The 22,310-nt window shown below is 38.6% G+C and overlaps 1 protein-coding gene across 1 annotated transcript in view; it reads left to right on the top strand.

Moving 5' to 3' along the window:
* Positions 1 to 680: 680 nt before the first annotated feature.
* LOC149819548 (zinc finger, C3HC4 type family protein) overlaps positions 681 to 22,310 on the top strand; it is a 138,298-nt gene continuing 116,668 nt past the window's right edge. Inside the window, exons 1-2 of the mRNA XM_089985695.1 lie at positions 681 to 863; positions 1,063 to 1,185. Of these exons, the coding sequence (XP_089841821.1) occupies positions 843 to 863; positions 1,063 to 1,185 (144 nt within the window). The 5' untranslated portion in view covers positions 681 to 842. The remainder of the gene's footprint in view (positions 864 to 1,062; positions 1,186 to 22,310) is intronic.

Below are 22,310 nucleotides of genomic sequence, written 5' to 3'. Positions count from 1 at the left end.
TCTCTCTCTATATATATATATATATATATATATATATATATATATATATATATATATTGCTCTTTTTCTCACGGTGCCCTCTCCTCGCGCCATCATCTTATGTATTGCTGCCTTAGACAAGCCAACCATGAAACTGTAGATCGGTTACACATTCTTCTCTTCAAAATAGGATCTCATGAAATCAAGTAGTAAAAAAGCACTCATGTACGCCAAAAATATCTTCTACATACCTGTAGCGTCGATGTACGCCGTACGCACTTGTACCTTACTCTCTCCACCTACTTATCGAAACAGATACAGTCCAAGTGCAGTGAGATCTTGAGAAATTAAAAAACAAAAAAATCAACTCTTTCTTAGAACTAGCTAACGCTGAGAGGAGCTGAACTGGTTGTGGCTCAACTAGTGTTTGGTTTGTAAAGGTGTTTGGCTGGGAAATGTATTTTATATATTGTAAACCATAGAATGTATAGATGGTTTAATTGTTTAGCTTGCGAGAAATAAGTTTAGGGTTCAAAATCTGTTGCTTACAGTTAAGATTTAATCATTAAGTTTTAGAACCTAAATTATATATATATATATATATGTATATATATATATATATATGTGTGTGTTTTAAATAATCCAGCTCGTTTAACTAGGGCTGGCCATGAGCTGGAAGGCGCAACTATCAAAGAGTGAGCGCAAAGCAAAAAGACCAACCCCAAGTTGCTCGGGAAAGTGGCTCCAGAAATAGACGCAAAGCGACGTCGGTGTACCTGTATTCGAGGGTCTCCTCCTCCTCAAGTGCTTGCAATTGCAGGGCCATCGCTCCATCTCTCTCTCTCTCCGCCGTGCACCTCATCATGCTTAGCGTCATCGCTCAGGTAAGGGCCGCAAACCCATGTCTGGTTGTTCGCCCTTTCGACGGGAAGCGAGGCAACTTCTTCCATTGACATCGATTGGGTCTTTGGCTCTCACGTTTTCGGCGTTTTCCATATTTCTATTATCTTTTGCCCAACCTTCGCGTTTGGTTCGTTCTCACAGTGGGTCGTACGTTTTCCCTCTTGGAATTGAACGTTTCAGGAGCGTCTTCTTGGTGCGGCACTGGGAGGAGCTCTGGTGGCCGCCATCACTCTCGGGGAGCGCAAGTTCATCTACAGATCCATCTCCACAATCCAGAAGCACGATGCGGCTCCCTCCCAGGAGGTAACTGCGATAGTCGCCAACCTTCTCCTTCCTTAACACGATTCACCGAATTACGGTTTTCTCTTTCATGCCATGGAATTGCTTTCTTGTGCAAAACGAGGTTTCCTCTTATCAATTGATATGGTTGAGAATTCATTTTTTTTTAATGAAGAAAGACATGGATCTCCTCCAATTATGTCATTCCATGAACGTATTTCTCTTTCTTCTTCTCCTGCTACAATGCTGCCAGTTGTTTCACGAGGATACTGACGCATGTGAAAACCAAAAAAGAGATGACCGAAACAAGGGGCTCTAGAAAGCAATCAGACTCCATGTTCAGTAATTGAATCAGGCTAAATACATGACACGGAACCGCCTTTCAAGAATAAAGAGCTCAGAAAAATTGAAATACAAAAAAAAACGAGGGGTTTGTTCATATAGATATGCAAAACTTGTTAGCATGTAATTTCATTATTAGCATAGGATGCTCTCTTGACCTCAAATAAAGGCTGCTAGCAACTTTGTTTTGTTGGACATTATGGGTTTTGGGTCCAACCCACAGTGTGACCCGGTTTGACACCCTCTTAGTGGGTCAGGTAAGTGGCCAAGTAATGGAGATAGTGGGTGGGAGTTACATGAAATGTGGAGAGACCACATTCACGTAACTGCCTAATCTCCCATTACAAATAAGGGGTTAGGGGCTGCGAAAATGATAGTGTTCATAGCCATTATCCTGCCCGAATTCTATTCCGTATTCAGACTTAGTGGAAAGGGTCCTGCTCACCGTCGACCTAAGGCCTGGGCTCATTGTGGGCATCGATCGACTGAGGAGAACGCCGAACTTCCTACATGAACAATGGCGAATTCAGGTACGCTTCCTGTGCAGTGTTTGCTTTACAGGATTCACCATCATTGGGTTATGGGCCCACGTTGCCACGCATTTTCGTCGTGTGGCCGTGTAGGCTGTATCGGCGATTTGGGCATCGGTGGAGTCATCGTGGGGTGACAACCACCGATAACCAGCAGATATAAACCCCCGAATCGCTTGTGGCCATTGGGCTGCAGAGGGGTTTATCCTCTCTCGGTGAGCCGTCGCCTGATTATGTGACCGACATATGTCGAAAGGGGTTTAAAAACCCCTTTTCTCTCTGTTTTCCATTTCACTCATCGGGCGAGTTGCTTTTGCCGGAAAACTGCAGAGGTGTCAGTGGCGGTCTTGCCGGCGCCCAAGTTTTCCCACCTCATCGCCGGAGTTACCTGTAAACTGGCGGCGACAATAAAAAAAAAAATTCTAAACCCTTACCTGTCGCCGGGGAGGAGGTGGGTTCGCCGGGGTTTCGCCGTGGGGCGTTTTGCCGGCAAGGGCAGCCATTGGTCGGTGGCATCCTTGCTGATGTCGCCGGGGCTACCGTCGGACTGGCAGGCGCTGTCGGTCTTCTGCCACTGGACGACAAAGCTGTGAAGCGTCGCCGTGGGGCGACATCTTCTGACGGGGGGGGAGGTCGCCGGATCGGCATCACCATGGGGTGACGCAGGTCGCCGGGGTCCGGCGTCAGTCGCCGTTACGGCGACGTGGGTTGCCGTGGAACCGAAAAGGGCGGAAACCCTTTTCGGTTTCCCTAAAATTTCAAACAGAAATCCATCGGGTTTTTGTTTAATTTTAATCAGGGGACCGGACCGGGTCTCCATTTTGAAATGGGTTCGTTCCGGACCCATTAAGAGCCGGGTCGAACCCGGGGTCCGTTTCGGACCCGGGTCCGGTTTTGACTGGGTCGTACCTGGGGTCCGTTTCGGACCGGGTCGAACCGGGTCGAACCCGGGTCCATATAGGACCGGGTCTAACCCGGTTCTGTTATGGATCGGGTTGCACCCGAAATCCGGTTTGGACTGGGTTGCACCCAGAATCCGGTTTGGACCGGGTTGCACCCGGGATCCGTTTTGTACCGGGTCATACTCGGGGTCTGTTTTGTACCGGGTCCGACCCGGGCCTGTTTCGGACCGGGTCTAACCCGGGTTTTGTTCGGCCCGGGTCGGATCCGTATTAAGGGTCGGGTCAGACCCAGATCCCATTTAAACCGGATCGGATCCATGTAATGCAGGATCCAAACACTATTAAGACTGAATCAGATCAGGAACCTGATCCGACCCCTTCCGGAACCGGTTCAGAGCCATTTTTGATCGGTTCTTTCAAGTTTTTCACCAGTTCCGAGATGCTGAGACTCTGTTTTCATAAATATAAAGAAATACAAGGATTTTGACATACAGTCATAGGGTTTTATGAACTTTTGTTCATATTAAGTATCAGTTTATAAGGTTTAGAACCGGTTCAGACCCTTAGATGACCGGTTCGGGGCGGTTTCAGACCGGTTCAGAGTGTTTTTAGACCGGTTCCTACTTGTGGACCCTGGGTTTTACCCATATGAGCATGCTTTTGTTATTTTTCATGCTTTATAAAGTATTTATTTTAAATAATGCATGACTTATGCATGTTAATTCATGTATTTTGCGTTGTTTAAGTTATGCATGATGATTTTAAGCATGAATTGTAACTAAATTTATGACAATTAGTTTATGCATTTTTGTTGAAGTATGAACTGATATTATGTCATGAATATACATGCATTAAAATGTGTGCATGAGCGTGCTCCATAATACAAATAGGATTTTCGGTAAAAGATTTTGATTGACTGATTCATATAATCACCAAAGTGATCTGAGTCATGTTAATTAAGGATTCTTTGGACCGTATTAAAATTCATAATTATGATTGTGTGTGAATTTATGAAATATCGATTCTACCCAAAGGTAGGTCGTTGTGTTCCAAATTTACACAAGGTGTGATAATAGATGTGTATTCCAACCCATGAAGCATGTTCGTTCCCAAAGGTACAGTGCTGAATTGCCTTTGGATTCATGATCTACTAGTTTCACCGACTGAAGTCAATTCCTTGAGAATTGAAGAGACGAAGCAATTATGAGTATTATCGTTTTCACAAAAGTGAAACGATAATGGCTCAACTATGCTTGTTTCAGTAAAGGTGAAAATAAAGGGTCTCACTTTTACCTTTTCAACACGAGTCTCGTCTGAGCAATAATAGTAATGTCTTTTCATTTTCGTTCCTTGATTTATCAGGTTCCTTTCATATCGATGGTTCAAGTAGTATCCCTATCTTGGACGGATCGAATTTTTTTGATTGGAAAGAAATCGTCTTATTCACTGTGGGCTATATGGATTTAGATCTGGCCTTTAGAATTGACGAACCTCCCGCTCTTACAGAGCAGAGCACAACCGATCAGAAGGCTGCCTCTGAGAAGTGGGAGCGCTCGAACAGACTTAGCCTGTTGCTTTTGCAATCTCGGGTGGCTAAGAATATTCGAGGCGCCATTCCTCATTGTAGGACGGTTAAGAAATTTCTGGGAGCCATTGAGGCTCAGTTCGTCACTTCTAATAAGGCAAGGGCCAGTACGCTCATATCCAAATTAGTGTTTATGAAATATGTTGGTGACAGTTACATCCGACAGCATATTTTGGAAATGAGAAATATTGCGACTCAACTGAATGACATGAAGTTCGCCATCTCTGACTCCTTTTTAGTCCATCTGATATTTACCTCGTTACCTACTGAGTATGAACCATTTAAAATCTCTTACAACACACATAATGATGAGTGGTCTTTTAGTGACCTCTTGAGTAAGTGTGTTGAGGAAGAGGAGAGATTGAAGGGTGAGAGGGTGCCAAGTGCACATATGGCCTCTCATAAGGATAAACAGAGGTCGAGGCCAAAGAAAAACTCCTTCAAAAGAATCAGAAGAGAGTCACTGAGGAGAGTTCAAACTCTCAGGCGAAAGCTAGATCCCAGTCAGAAGGCCCTTCTATAAAGTGTTTCTTCTGCAAAAAGAAAGGGCATAAGAAGGTAGACTGTTTGAAGTTCAAGAAGTGACTCGAAAATAAAGGTAATAGGTCATTCGTTTCTCATGAGTGCAATCTAATTCATGTTTCATTGCATAGTTGGTGGATTGATTCTGGTGCTACGGTGCACATTGCCAACTCTTTGCAGGCATTTCTGAACAAAAGGGAACCAACGGAGCATGAAAGAAACATCTTCTCAGGAAATAAGATGCGTTCGCATGTCAAGAGCGTTGGGACCTGCAGAATTGTGTTCGAGTCGGGATTTATATTGGATTTGGTCGATACTTTCTATGTTCCATCTTATAGTCGGAACCTAATTTCAATTTCAAAACTTGATAAGTTTGACTTTGTATTTAAATTTGAAAAATCTGAACTTATTATTATGAAAAATTCAATGAATATAGGTTCTGCATATATGTGTGATGGTTTGTATCGATTAAGAACCAAACTCCAAATTCAGGAATCTCACTCCATTGAGAACACAATGATTGACAATAAACGTGGTCTAAAGGATGATCAATCCTATTTGCTTTGGCATCGAAGATTAGGACATATCTCAAAAGAGAGAGTCCAAAGACTCGTGAAAGAGGGAATCCTTGGATCCCTTGATTTTACGAATATAGAACCATATGTTGACTGCATAAAGGCTAAGCAGTCTAATACATATAAGAAAGATGTCAAACGAGCAATGAAAAGTTATAAATAGTGCATACGGATGTCTGCGGTCTTTTTTTACCGTGTTATACGGGTGAAAAATATTTTGTCACATTTATAGACGATTACTCACGGTATATGTATCTCTACTTATTATCTAAAAAATCTGAAGTCTTTCATGTTTTTAAGGACTTCAAGAAAGAAGTAGAGAAACAAACTGGTGAAATTATTAAGGTTGTCAGGTCAGATAGAGGTGGCGAATATTATGGTCGTTTCACTGAGATGGGACAAAAGGAAGGTCCATTAACGTAGTTTCTAAAAGAGGAAAGCATTGTACCTCAGTATACCATGCCTGGTAGTGCTTACCAAAATGGTGTAGCTGAAAGGAGAAACCGTACGCTTAAAGAAATGGTTCGAGCGATGTTGAATCACTCAAACCTTCCTTTGACCTTATGGGGTGAAGCTCTTAGGACAACAGTGCATATTCTGAATAAGGTTCCTACGAAGGCTGTTCAAAAGACTCCTTACGAGTTATGGACAGGTAGAAAACCTATTTTGTCATATATGCACATATGAGGATGTCCAACAGAAGCTAAATTGTATAACCCACATATAAAAGCTTTTGATTCTAGGACAACTAGCGGTTTCTTCATTGGTTATCCAGAAAGATCAAAAGGCTTTAGGTTTTATTGTCCATCTCATACACCATAGATAGTGGAAACAGATAAAGCAAGATTTCTTGAAAATGGTTCTATTGGGATAGATGCATCTCAAAATATTGATTTTGAGGAAATGCAGGATTCAGGTTCTACACCTGCTGAGGATAATGACCCGATTTTCTCTATCATTGTTCCTTCGAGTAATGTAAGAGAAAGTCCAGTCAATGAACATCAATCCCAACTAGATTCGGTTGTTGATGAGGATATACAACAACAACAGGATACAGAGGCTCATTTTGAACCACCTGTAGCACCTGTATGGAGGTTCACCAGAATTAGGAAATCTGCTATCCATCCGGACTATGTATTGTATTTATAAGAGTCAAATGATTTCATAGACATTGATTAAGATCCCTTCACATTTGCAGAAGCCATTGAAAGTGAAAGATCAACGCATTGGATCAATGCCATGAAAGAAGAGCTTGACTCTATGGCAAAGAACTAAGTGTGGGATCTTGTACCTCGACCTGATTGTGTTAGACCTGTTGGTTGTAAATGGGTTTATAAAACCAAAACAGACTCTAAAGGTCATGTGGAGAGATATAAGGCTAGGCTTGTTGCAAAAGGTTTTACACATATAGAGGGCATTGATTATAATGAGACTTTTTCTTCTGTCTCAATTAAGGAATCATTAAGGATAATCATGGCCCTCGTAGCTCATTTTGATTTAGAGTTGCACCAGATGGATGTGAAAACTGCCTTCCTGAATGGGGATATGGATGAGGAGGTATACATGCAACAACCTCCTGGTTTCAGTATAGATGACTCGAATAACTTAGTTTGCAAATTGAATAAGTCAATTTATGGACTTAAACAGGCCTCCCACCAGTGGTATAAGAAGTTCAATCAGGTAATAATGAACTTTGGATTCACTGAAAACATTGTTGATCAGTGTATTTACATTAAGACTAGTGGGACTAAGTTCATAATTTTGGTTTTATATGTTGACGATATTCTTCTTGCAACTAATGATTTGAGTCTTTTACATGAAACAAAAGACTTTCTTTCCTCTCATTTCGATATGAAAGACATGGGTGAGGCCACTTATGTCCTTGGAATCAAGATCCGTTGTAACAGAACTAAGGGTGTCCTTGGCCTATCTCAGAAATCCTATATCCTTAAGGTTTTTAAAAGATATGGGATGAAGAATTGTTCTCCTAGTTCGGCACCTATAGTGAAAGGGGATAAATTCAACTTGAAGGACTGTCCTCAGGATGATATTGCGAAGGCTCAGATGGATGTTGTCCCATATGCTTCAGCAGTTAGGAGTTTACAGTACGCGCAGACTTGCACTCGACCTGATATAGCATTTGCTGTAGGAATGCTTGGTAGATATCAGTCAAATCCAGGCATTACGCACTGGAAGGCAGCGAAGAAGGTCATGCGCTATTTACAATGAACGAAAGACTATATGTTGACCTACAGGAAAGCGAACCACCTAGAGGTCGTTGGATACTCTGATGCGAACTTAGGAGGGTGTATTGACAGTAGAAAATCCACTACTGGATACATTTTCCTTCTAGCGGGTGGTGCTGTCTCATGGAGAAGTGGAAAGCAGTCTACCACTGCTGCTCATACCATAGAGGCAGAATTTATTGCTCTATACGAGACTACGTCACAGACCATTTGGATAAGAAACTTCATTATGGGTCTTGGTATAGTAGACTCTATTGAGAGACCACTAAAGATCTTTTGTGACAATGAAGCAGTCGTGTCTTTTTCAAATAACAACAAGAGCTCAACATCGTGTCGACACATGGAGTTAAAATATTTTGTTGTTAAAGAAATGACTGAGAATCATCTGGTATGTATTGATACAATTGGGACGAAGGAAATGACTGCAGATCCCCTTACTAAAGGGCTAGCACCGGGATTGTATTCTTAACATATAAGGGGGATGGGTCTTTTTGATTTCTTTTGATGTATGACAATACATTATGTGATCACATTTGTGTTTATGTTTTGATTCTCTAAGGTTTTGAGTTATTGTTGATTTTGCATGAAGAATCTCTCATATGGGTTAGAGAGAATAGCAAAATAACAATATTAAAGGACCAATAGAATAGGTGAGAGACCAACCTATTCATAAAGGTAATTTTCTACATGCAAGGTGAATTGTAGCGTAGTACATGGAAATATGACATTTCATAAAGGGGTGTTCATATTCATGAGTCATACGATTCATCCTTGTGATAAAGGGTGGCATGTGAACCCACATGAAGAATTAAATCGAGATAACGGTATACACCTCGATTTAGTACACTTTTGGTGTCAATGGATCAAGTGGGAGAATGTTGGACATTATGGGTTTTGGGTCCAACCCACAGTGTGACCCGGTTTGACACCCTCTTAGTAGGTCACGTAAGTGGCCAAGTAATGGAGATAGTGGGTGAGAGTTACGTGAATGTGGAGAGACCACATTCACGTAACTGCCTAATCTCCCATTACAAATAAGGGGTTAGGGGCTACGAAAATGATGAGTGTTCATAGCCATTATCCTGCCTGAATTCTATTCCGCATTCAGACTTAGCGGAAAGGGTCCTGCTCACCGTCGACCTAAGGCCTGGGCTCATTGTGGGTGTCGACCGGCTGAGGAGAACGTCGAACTTCCTATACGAACAATGGCGAATTCAGGTACGCTTCCTGTGCAGTGTTTGTTTTACAGGATTCGCCATCATGTTTCTGTTACCAACTTACCATCTATAATGTCTACTAGTTCTAGGCATCTAATTTTACCCAGTTGACCTATTGTTAGAAACCTCTAACCATACAAAATCAAAGTAACTTCTGTTGGCAAGCATATTTTAGTAAATTTTTACTTATCAAGATGAAAATCACTGCATGTCGCATGACTTCCTATAACAAGACATGACTGCTAAATGATCTTTTTGGGTTAAGTAGCCTTTCTTAATTAGAGGGTCATCCGATCTTCTATTAAAATATTGTGCTCTGATAAGGGGGGCTAGTGTATTTTTCATCGTATGGAAGAGTACCTTCACAAGCATCGTATTCTTGCTAATTTATGATTAGGTACTTCACAGCACAATGTAGTAGTAAAAACTGAAAATAAAAATATTTTAGGAGCAAATCTTGCCTTGTTGCTCAGGATGAACATCTCAAAGAATTTTTAGCCACAAGGATTCTTACTTGAAACATATTTATTAATAAATTTATTTTTATTGTTCTGGTGGGTCTGATCATAAAAGAGGTTCTCCTCAGGGGAACCAGCCTATCCTTTTGCTCCATAGTGATGCGGCAATTGAAAGGGAAACACATTTGTTTATGTATTCCAATGTGGCATATAATATAAGTGCATGGACCAATCACTAGTTCAAGTCAAACACTCACATAATCCATTATCTTTTCTGAGAATCCACTTCAACTATTCGTATCAAATAAAAAATACTTAAGGTTCAAGGGAAATATCCAAATAACATCTTATTCATTTCAATAATCCATATTTGTATCAATGAAATACTGTTTTTTTCCCATTCACATGTTAGATTCTCAACTCTCGTGCTACCACCTTTCATGTACCACAAAAAAAATCTGGATGTGTTTGTCATGTTCATGTCCTTGTATTAGGTCATGATAAACTAGATGTAGGGTTTTAAAATCAAGTTCTTCTATCTCACCTCTAGGAAAAGTTAAGTGTCTTATTTTTGTTCAAAATTTCAAGTTAATGAGGATTAAGGGGGGATTCTGAAGAGTCCATCTTTCATATTCCATGTCTTCTCATGGTTCCTTTAGTTTAGAAGTTTATGCAAATCAAAGCAATTGTACAGAAATATCTACAATCTCAATACATGTTAGTGATACATTCTACAGTTTCAATATATGTTAATGATGCAAGCACCAACAATGTAGAAAGTAATGAACTAAAAGAGTCAAAGACATGTTAAAAGGGAAAAAAAAGTGTACTTCAAAATTTGTAGCTTCTACTACTGAATTCCTTTTACATTTAAGTAGATCAATTCAAATTGAAGCATCACCTTCAATGTCCTTTGATTGCCCATTGCATTCACAAAGAAAAAAACAGTTCACTGTTCATCTTTTTTTCATTTTGTTTCTCATTTTTTTCAAAACATATATCCATACCTAAGATATTTAAATAATGGTTAATCCTAGATGAAAAGATGCAATAGCGAACAAGGGCTTAGAAAAAGAAGGAACTTTGGGGTTGGTCTCCTTTCTGCCAAACAAGAAAAATGTTGATTGTAAAAGGGTGCACCTTTTTTGAAGTTTTAACTATAGGAACCGGTGAAATGGGACAAATTTAGACTTCTGTCTAATACTCAAGCTTATAGCATTGAATATCAAGGGACTTTCTATGGCAATTAATTTTATGTGTAGTCATTGCTCTTGCAGCACATAAGTTTTGGTGGTTAATTCAATTAAATGTGAATAACCATTCTTACATAGACCTTCAGGAAGTTTACATGGCTCCAACTTCTGGCTTCTTACTCAAGGAAATGAACTGTGTAAGTTCAAGAAAGCTATATATGAGCTAAAACAATATCCAAGGGCATTGTTTGGAGGTTTAAGAAGGCCATGTTAAAATTTGGATGCAAAAGGAAGTGTTTTCAACATGGTAGAATATGTCCATCTTAATTGTTTATTTTGAGGAAATTCTATGATTGACTTATCTAAGTCAAGTGTTTAATATAAAAGACCTAAAACCATTATGATACTTCCAAAGTATAGAAGTTGCAACAATAAATTACTATATCTTAGAATATGTTCTCAATCTTCTTAAGGAGACTGAAATGGTCTGATGTAAGGTAGTGGCAGGAGGAAAGAATTCGAGGATTTTGAAAAGTGATAAATATTAGTTGGCAAGCTCTTATTGAACCATTACTAGACTAGATATAGGTTATGCAGTTGGTGTGGTAAGTCATTTCATGTGTGCTCCACTCTCTTCTCATACGGTGGTTATGTATCATATTTTAAGACATTTGAATTTTTTTTTTGGAAAAATATTTCTCTATGCTAATCATAAAAGTTGCAAAATGAATATATATTGGTGCGAACTGGATGTCGAAGATGTAATGAAGTATGCGGAAGAATCAAGAATGCAAATGCATTCACAAGGTCCAATAATGGACTTGGCGCAAAGGCATACAAAGAGGCAATCCACTAAGGGATAATACGAAAATGCCTTACAAGAAGGCTACACATAAAAAGATAAACTCTTTTTATTAAAGGAGGAGCTCTAAAAAGCTTAGCAAGCATAAGGGGGGAAAGCCCCTATTTATACACTCAAGGGACCACAAGGGGGGCTCCCAATAGAGTCGTTGGGAGCCCCAACGATCACATTTGTGACCGTTGGGGGTCGCAACGACTCTATGGTGGGCCCCCCTATGTGGCTTCAAATAAAGAAAATAAAAATAAAAAAAGGAAAAGAAGAAAATAAATACCCCTATTTGGTATTATGTGAAAAGACCATAATACTCCTATCGGGTATTATAGTGTAAAAGAAGGAATATATATATATATATATATATATATATATATATTGTTAACACCCACCTCAATCTTTACGGAGAGATGACAAAAAGTTTGTCGAGAAACAAGAAGCGGGGAGCAGGAAGCGCTTTAGTAAAAAAGTCTGCAAGATGATATTCGGATATGACATATGACTGTATAACTGTCCCACGAGGATACGCATCACGAACATAGTGACCGTCCATTTCTATATGTTTGGTCCGCTCATGGAAGGTGTGATTGCTGGCAATATAGATGACACTTTTGTTGTCATAGCAAAGCTTCGAGGTGTCGAAAATTTCAACTCCCATATCTTAAAGAAGACTTCGAAGCCACACAAGTTCCATTATATTAGTTGTCATAACCCGATACTCAGCCTCGGTAGAAGATAATGAGACTTTTTGTTGTTTCTTGCATCTCCAAGCAATAAGAGAATCTCCTAAAAAAATGCAAAAACCAGTAGTTGAGATTCTGTCATTTGGGTTTCCTCCCTGTTATCATTGTAAAATTTTACTTTTGCAAATCAAACTGACCTTTGAAAAAGTTTTTGAAAATAACTCGCCTCCGTTTTAAAATGCGAAAAAATTTCGGAGAATGGGACTCGCCTGTCGGTACGAGGTTCAACCGTTCTTGGCGTCATAACCAGGGGTAATCGAACTAAGAATCAATCATTTGTTTTGCTTTACTCAACTATCTAAATCGATGTTTTATTTCCTAAATGCACAAAGAATCAGACTTGTGCCATGACTTAGAAAATGTAGATTGAAAACATGATGCGTGCTTCGAATATTTGAAATACTTGGAAAATGGGACACTTTGAAAATCGTGAATCAAGGTTGGGAAAAACACTTTTGAAGAAAACGGAAATCGATTTTTGAAGAAAAGGAAATCCTGATTTGAGAAAATCGATTCTGGACTTAGGAAACACTTTTGAAAAAGGGAAACTATTATGAGGAAATCGATTTCTAGAGAAAAGGGAATTTGGATGTTTTTTGAAAATCGATTTCTGAAGAAAATGAGATGATGTTTTGAGAAAATCGATTTCTGAAGAAAATCTAGGTGTTTTTAAGAAAATTGATTTTTCTGAGATTTAAAATCTTGAATTAATCAAAAGGATGGGCGTGTAGCCCTGTGAAAAACTATTCATGATGCAATCTAACCTAGATGATGTATGAATGCAGTTTGTGAAAATATAAATTTTTTTTGAAGAATTTTAAAGAAAATCATTGATAAAAAGGATTTTTGTGCCTTATAGAATTTAGATAAAATGAATTCACCACATATCCCTGACTATGGCCACGAATATGCATTGAATATATCTCATTTGATTCTAAAAGGGGGAAATACTTAGAAAACTTTTGAGAATATGCAATGATTTCTGAAAATAGCCTAAGAGTGTAGGCCATTTGTGACTTAAAAGAAGATTATAAATCTAGATATTGTTCGTATTCTGACTATGACCATAAATACGAACTCAATCGAGTTTATTAACTCCTTATAAGTGAGTGCACGTGCCATTCATGTTGACCATTGTGGATTTGAATATGCATGAAACATCATCCATCACACATTAACATTATTAAAAAAAATAAACTATATACAATGCAACCCTTAATCTAAACAGAAAAGTAAATTCTTATTCTAATATTATAATTTACATCAATAATAAATTGAAGAAAAGAAAAGAAAAATAACGGAAAATCTAATCTTGAACCTCTCTATAAAATTAGTAAACTTATTAGTGGACAAATATCTGCTTTTCGGGATTTATCCAATAATATCTGGAATTGAGTGATTTATCTGGATATAAGCCTTTTTTCATGCTTTCCTGAAATAAACATAATAAAGACTGATGCAGAATTGAATAAATAACATAAATAAACAACTTTGAAATTCGGAATTTTGAGAAAAATGGCCAAAATACCATTGAAAATTGACCTTATTTGCAGAATAGGGTTAAAAACAAGGTTTTTCAGAAAAGTTTTTTGTAAAAAGCTTAATCCGGCAATCAAACGAATTCAAAACGATGCAAAATTGGGTGGAGAGCACCCTGGTATGATTATGAACATGATCAAACCCTAAAAATATAAAACTTTTCATGAAAAATCGAAATATTAAAAAGATATCAATTTTTGTCCGTATTTCAGTTGAATCAGAACTCTGCGGGCATTTTGTTTTTATGAAATAAGTAAAAAATGCATTAATTGAATTCTAAAATTCATAAAAATTGCCATGGACACTTCTAATAACCCTAAAATTAAAATGCAATCGAAAAATATAATTTTTGGAATTATTTTGATATAAAAATTAAATAAAAAGATGAAAATATGTGATTTGCTTGCGGTCACATACCTGTCACAGTGTCAGACCCGAATCAGGTATCAAACAACAATGAAAGTTTATGAATTTTTACAGGGAGAAACTAGATAGATGGACAAAAATAACCTTTTTTACAAATCAGAAAAAGCATCTTCGGTTAGCGAGATATGATTCCAGCAATACGTACCTGATTCCGGCCTATACATAACGATGTGAAACAGACATATTCGGTTTCGCGTGCAGGAAAATATAGCAAACAACCTTTAAAATTTATAAAATTTTACATAGACATACTAGAGATTCTGACTGAAACAACTCTTTTTACGGATCATCGATCAGATCTTTGGTTAGGGAGAAATCGTTCTGGCCAGTTGGCTTTAATTTTAAATAACGATTGACAGTTGTAGAAATACAGATCCGATTCTTAACTGAAATAAAAAAGCAATCTACCATAGAAATTTGTAAAAATTTCATAGAACAAACTAGAGATTCAGACGAAAACAACCCTTTTTACGAATCGTCGATCGGATCTCGAACGAGGGAGATATGACCTCGAAAAGGTACTCTTGAATTTTCATAGCGTTTTCCCAACTCATAAAACAGGTTTTGACTTTGATTTTTGAACATAGGGTTACAAACCTTTAAAAATCCTAATTTTTTTATTGAAAACAGTAAACACATGCATGATTTCACCATAAAAAACTCAATTTTTATTAACGCATATAAACTGGTAAAATAAATACATTAATAGACGACCAAAATTGCATATAATGAATCTAAAACCCTAGAATGAAATAACATGGATTATTCATGCTAAAAACATAAAGAAACATGTAAATAATGCAATGAATCACAATTTGATGCTTAAACAACTAAAATAAACAAAAAAAATCAGGGAAGCACGGTTAGAAATTTGATTTAGCTATCAAAAGAAGGATTTGACCTATAAAAAGGTCGAATCTCGATCTTTTTTGGGCATTTAGCATAATAAATGTATCATCAACGATTTCAACTGATCAAAAAACATGAAAATAATCATGGATGATCAGTGGATCATCATCTTGAATCGTGGAGCATGGGGCTTGAACGAAAAATTGAAGAAGCAACACATAGGGGGCGATAATGGTGAAAATAATAAAAAAATAAGCAAAACAAGAAAAAGAAGAACAAGAAGCAGAGAGGCTTACCTTGGCTGCACCAATGGAGGAAGGAGGGAGCTTGAGAGAGAGGAGAGAGAGCCACACGATTTTCAGGGAGAGAGAGGAGAGGAGAGAGCATGCCTTGGTCGACCCTCATAGCCCCTATTTATAGGCTTTTGTTATGTTTAATTAGTGTGTTTTATTTTTTTGAAACTTTTCTTAATTGATCCAATTAAGGGGGGACAATTTTGCTAAAGACTTCTAGCCTAACAACTGAACTACTAATTAAGCTAATTGAGTCCTAATTGATTTGAAATAACATCAAATGTGGCGCCACCTCTATGGGCCCACATTTGGTTTTTAAAACAACCAAGGATGAATGAAGGGGGTCGGGGTTACCTGGTGTCTGGCAAGGGTTACCGGCGTTGCGGCTACTTCCGGCGAGAAGGAAGAGGCGGGAAAGCGAGAGAGTGTGAGAGACGAGAGAGAGGGACTGCGAGAGACGAGAGTGTGTGAGAGACGAGAGAGAGATGGAGGGAGAGAGGGGCTGCGAGAGACAAGAGGGAGAGAGGGGTTACGAGAGAGGAGATTAGGGGAATTAGGGCTCTCGACCCTTATTAGGGTCGGGGGTGGGATGTTATTGTTGGTCAAATGAGGGATTTGACCCTCATTTGACCCTCACCTCAAGGCGTACGCCTCAAGGCGCAAGAGGCGTACGCCTACATGAGTTTACACTTTTTAACTGCGCCTCAAGGCACAAAGGTCCTCGCCTTGAGGCGAGGCACGCTTTTTGCGCCTTGAGGTGCGTTTTTAACAACACTGGACTCAACTAAAATCATAGGTTGGATGATCGAGAAATGATACAATTCTCAGAGAAATGGTGAGAAATGCACACTGGAGTGGAGTGGACCACAGAAATGCGCTGGGTTTGAGCTAGAATGAAGGTCAGTAATACTGAGATGAACTAAATTTTGAGCTCAAACACTGGCTCAACTGATTGGATTTAGCTCAATTTCAGCTAAAATGAGCTGAAATGGGTTGAAATGAACTTCTAGACTGCGGGAAATTGTATTGAACTGGATCTGGGCCATTTGAACTCTTGGTGAGCTCAGGTTAGACTCAGGGGAATAGGGTCGAGTTGGATTAACTGACTCAGGAACACTTGACTACAATTCAAACTGGAATTGAGCACATTTCTAAGGAAATGAACCAATTTTAGCTGAAATGGTCATAAATGAATAGGGTTCGCTCATCGTAAGTTTAGGTGAGCTAGAAATGACTGACATTCTAACCGTTCTGAACTTGAAATGAGCTTGGTTGACTCTAGTTGTCAGGGATCTAAGGTTACCTAGAGGTAAAATGATAATTTTCCTAATAAAAGGGGGAAATGACATCTAGACTAGGATAGACTCCTAAGGGGATTAACATCTTCTAAAAAGGGAGGGGGTGTTAGAAGATGAACGAGGAAAATTTGGGGTGTTTACAGATGCCCCTCTTTGCTACTAAGTCGGTTGAAAGCCGAGCTTAGTGGCAAAGAAAAACACACCAAATTTGGGCTATAAAAATGCCCTAGTTAGAAGAATCTGATTGGGTGTGAAAAAATTAGCCCTGTGATAATGGTAGATATGGAGTGAAGAATGAAGAAGAAGATTCACCTCATTGAAATGAGGCTAAGGCTTGACCCTTACTTGAATATAAAGAAGATACCTCGCTGTGGAAGCTCAGGTTTAACCCTTACCTGAACGAGGGGGCTTGAATGGAGTCCTCGAGAGAAAAGATTGAGAAAACCATGCTCAGGTTTGACCCTTACCTGAATGGGAGGCTAAAGTGGAGTCCTTGAGAGAAAAAATTGAGGAAACCACAAAAGATACCTCATAAAAAATGAAGGGCTGCAAAGAAGGCAATGAAGATAGGGTTCCTTAAAGCTTTGAAAAAGGGAGTGATCTTGGGAGCCTCATGACTGAGACTAAATAACTTTTGAAAAATTACCTTTTTGCAAAATGATTCAGGTTTAACCCTTATCCTGAAAGGGAAAAAATACCTCGTGGAAGAACGAGGTTTAGGCTTGACCCTTAACCTGAACAAGGGACGAAATCCTCGAAAGAAGAAACCATGATGGAACCTTCGGGTTTTGCACAACAAATTCAAGGGGTTTGCAAATGGAAGAAAATGGGGTTCCCTAAAGCTTTGAAAAAAGATTGATTTTGGGCGTCTCATTGCTGGGACTAAATAGCTTTTGAAATGACCTTTTGCTGAATAAAACAGATGTTAGCTTGACCTCGAACCGAAAATAAAAATGAACGGTCTATGGCGAGACAGTGGGGAACATAGGGAAGTGTGTGAATCTGAGAGCCCGAGCGCTCAGATTAAAAAGAAGAGAAGGATCTTGAAAACTTCTGTTATCAAGTCCCAAAGAGGGATAACAACAATGTCAGGATATATCAAAATGGATATCGAGCTCTTTGCTTCATGTCGGGATAACTTAAAAAGTTTGTCAATAAGATAACAATTGTAGTTGATTAAAAAATGATTGAAATGTGCACATTCGTGCGAAAATATATTCCCTCTTCTGCCTAGAGTATTACCTCCAACCGGGCTAACTCCGTAGAATCCAGAATCAAAATCAAATTATTGTTGTTAGATTTCTTCAAGGAAGCTATTCATTTTCTTGATATGAAAAGAAAGGAAACTTGTTTTCAGTATCATAAAAGTAATTAATGGAAGGATATTGATAAAAGAATTTCATATGAATAAAGATAATTTTGGCAGTTTGATATCTGGGGTTTGCCCATGATCTTTTTGCACTCTTTTGAGACAGAGATTGAGCTGTCTATTGGGGTCTGACGAGAATTTTATCACATCAACCTTCAACTTGGTGATGTTCTGATTTTCCCTAGAAGGACACGTCACATACTCCTTCAACTTGGAGATGATCCGAGTCTTCTTTGGTCCCAGGAATTATATTAATGATGTTGTCTCTTTGATTAAAATCTTTTGATGATCTTTTGTATTCTTTTGAGACATAAAAAATGAGCTCTCTTGGGATTTGGCGAGAATTTATCACATCAACCTTTAACTCGACAATGTTCTGATTTTCTCTGGAAGGACACGTCACATGCTCCTTCAACTTGGAGATGATCTGAGTCTTCTTTAGTCCCAAGAATTAGATTGATTATATTGTCTCTTAAATTGAAAACCTCTTTATGATAACATAAATTGAATATCCTTTAGGGATTGGCGGGAGGTTAATCGCATTGGCCTTCAACTTGACGATGATTTAAACTTTCCCTGGAAGGACACGTCACATACTCCAACTTGGAGATGTTCCGAGTCTTCTTTGGCCCCAGGGGTCTAACTCATCCACCAGTCTTCAACTTGATGATAGTTGAGAGATTCCTTTTGCATATAGTTAATTGCAGCTTGATTGATTGAAGAGATATTGAGGTTGAGTGGATTCTTTTTATGCTCGGGATATTTGCACTGCCTTATTACCAGAAGAATAATTTTTAAAAATGTGCCATAACTATGATCAATATCGATGATTTTTTTTCATCCTTTTGGTTGATCAACAGAAAAAGCTTGAATTTTATTCTTTCTTCGCAAGAGCTTTGTCTTTTTGGAAAGAATACTGAAGGTAATTTGAGGTAAAATTTTGTGCAGTAAAAACTTTGAGATCAACTGTTTTTAATAGCAAATTGACATAATATTCTTGAAATCCTTGGTGAAAGAAAGTACTTGACGTCTGATTGACATATCTATGACTAAATTCTCCTCTTCTTTCTCCAAATGAGAGACTCATGCTTGACCCTTACTTGAACGGGTAATAAAAAATACTTCTCTCTTCCCTAAAGAGGAGGTGTTTGCAAAATGAAACTTTCGAAGATAAATTAAGTTTTTGTCAAAACTCCCTAACTTTAGGCTTCTCTTATGGAAAGGTGGCCGATTGGATAAGGTCAATAAATTGTCATAGAGGAGCGAGTTCATCATACTCTCCTTGAAAAAGGGTCTTTGATGATGGGATGACCTAACGAAAAATATTGGGGGGGTCACAAGGAGAACGACCTTTCGTCGAAGCTCTCCCTAGAAGAAGGGTTCTTTGTGTGACAATAAAAAATTGTTTTGCAAACTGTTCGCAAAGACACAAGTCTTTTCAAACTCTTCCTAAAAAGGGGTTCAACGAACGAAAAATAATTGCATGCGAAAGGTACGAGCTCCCTCAAACTCTTCATGGAAAAAGGGTCCCTCGCAAGAAAAATGATTGATAATCGATATTGAGCCAATTGGCAGACGAGTTCGACACGAAGGTCAAATCTTGAAAAATCATGATTGGCAAAAGCGACCCGTGGGTCAGAAAATGATTGATTTTGATAAAATTGGTAACCTAAAGGCTTGCTTGATAAAATTGTTTGACCCGGAGGTCTACCTGACAAAATTGATTGACTCGAAGGTTTGATAGATAAGATGGGCGACCCGGAGGTCTGACTTATAAAGATTGATTGACCCTTAGGTCTGAAAATTGACATTGAGCCTTAATCCTGATGCGAAATCAGTGTAAAGATTGGATCAGAAAGAGCAACCAGTACGAATACTGGATTTTGTAAAAGGACCAACGCGAAGCTGGATTTGTGGGACCAATTCGAAAATTGGATTTTGAAGGACCAATGTTAGAACTCGATTTGGCAGGACCAATTCGAAAATTGGATTTTGAAGGACCAATGTTAGAACTGGATTTGGCAAGACCAATTCGAAAATTGGATTTTGAAGGACTAATGTTAGAACAAGATTTGGCAGGACCAATTCAAAAATTGGATTTTGAAGGACCAGTGTTAGAACTGGATTTGGCAGGACCAGTGCTAAGCTGAATTTAGCAGGACCAATTCGAAAATTGGATTTTGAAGGACCAATGTTAGAACTGGATTTGACAAGACCTGTGCTACGCTAGATTTAGCAGGACCAATTCGAAAATTGGATTTTGAAGGACTAGTGTTAGAACTGTATTTGGCAGGACCAATTTGAAAATTTGATTTTGATTGACCAGTGTTAGAACTGGATTTGTAAGGACCAATTCGCAAATTGGGTTTTGAAGGGCCAATGTTAGAACTAGATTTGGCTGGACCAGTGCTAAGTTGGATTTAGCAGGACCAATTTGAAAATTGGCTTTTGAAGGAAAGTCTAACTTGGAAGTTTGGATTTGAAAGACGTTCGAATCATAACTTGAATCTTCAAAGACTAAAACCATTCTTAAATTTGAAAGAAAGAAAGGTCGAGTTGGAACTCAAATTGTCAAACAAAACTGGAAAATTCGAGTCGGAGCTCAAATCTTCGAAGGAAAACTAGACCAAATCGGGTTTTAAGGAAAGAAAACTCGAGTAGGAACTCGAATCCCCAAAAAAAATTAAACCAATTCGGATTTAAAGAAAAAAAAATTCGAGTCGGAACTCGAATCCCAAAGGAAAAACTAAACTAATTAGGATTTTAAGGAAAGAAAATTCGAGTCGGAACCCGAATCTCGAAGGAAAATTAGACCAATTAGGATTTAAAGGAAAGAAAATTCGAGTCAGAACTCGAATCTCAAAGGAAAATTAAACCAATTCGGGTTTAAAGGAAAGAAAATTCGAGTTGGAACTCGAATCTCAAAAAAAAAAAAACCAATTCGGATGTAAAGAGAATTCGAGTTGGAACTCGAATCCCAAAGTAAAATGAAAAATTCGGTTTTGAAGGAAGGAAAATTCGAGTCAGAACTCGGATTCCAAAGGAAAATTAAACCAATTCAGGTTTTAAGGAAATAAAATTCGGGTCAGAACTCAAATCTTCGAAGAAAAACTATACCAGTGTGGACTGGGTTTGGAAACATTGACCAGTAAAAACCGGATTTAGAGAATTGGAACAGTAAGAACTGGATTTAGAAAAAGGCTTAGCCCGAAGGTTGATTTTGGCATGAACGGCGAAAATGGTTTTGATAAAAGACTCGACCCGAAGGTCGAATTTGGAAAAGACTGGTGTTTTGAAAGTGCCTGATGATTGTAATGGGAGATTTTCAATTTTCACCCTCACCATTGTCATAGACAACTGCCAGGAGTCTCAGGTTTTATCTCTTGTACTGAATGAGCAATGAATTTAATGCAAATGAATGCAAATAGATACAAATGAATGATGAAAGATTTTGTTTGCTCATGCCTGCATACACGACGTTTTGAGGTAAAACCAATTTTCAAAAGATGCCCCAGTGTAACTAGGGAGTAAGATATTGGACAAAAGGATAAATAATTGATTTTTGAAGAACGCTCTGTGAAGGTAACAAGGGAAAGATTGGCGATGCACTTCTTGATTGATTCAGGAGTCACTCTGAAAGTTATCACTCATCGCAAGAAGACATTAGACATTTTGCAAAGGAGAAATGCAAAAGATGGCGCCAAGGTATGAAGAAAATTGATAAATTTATTGATGCATCGAAGAAGAGGAATAACAAATCGACAAGAGAACTAGGACCACATTGCTCCTTCAAAATGACAAAAGCAGAATGAAAGAAGTGATATAGCATTGGCATCATCCTTCCTCTTCGCGCCCAGAAAGGATGTTGGCAGTATAGTTGATTGATTCTCTAATTTGTCTCAAACAAGAAGTCCTTTGTCAATGCAATCCTGCACGATGTTCTTGAAGTCAAAGCAATGTTCTATGTCATGCCCTAATGCTCGGTGGTACTTGCAAAATCAATCATTCCATTTCCTCAGAGTGACAAAAGGATTAGCGGCCTTCGGAAGTCTGACCGTGTCTTTTGCGAGCATGTACGCGAGAATACTCTCGAGTGTTTGATCTAATGGGGTAAACTTGCAGTTATGGCTCCAACCTTCATGCTTTATTTTTTGCTGAGTGTTTGATTTTTGCTTAAGCTTGGCCAGGACAGTCGACTGGCCCTCTTTT

This window comes from Nuphar pumila, chromosome 13, assembly GCF_984573655.1.
Source record: "Nuphar pumila chromosome 13, dmNupPumi1.hap1.1, whole genome shotgun sequence".
Taxonomy (NCBI): Eukaryota; Viridiplantae; Streptophyta; class Magnoliopsida; order Nymphaeales; family Nymphaeaceae; genus Nuphar; species Nuphar pumila.
Note: the sequence above shows the minus strand (reverse complement) of the source record. Positions and strands in the feature narration are given on the sequence as shown.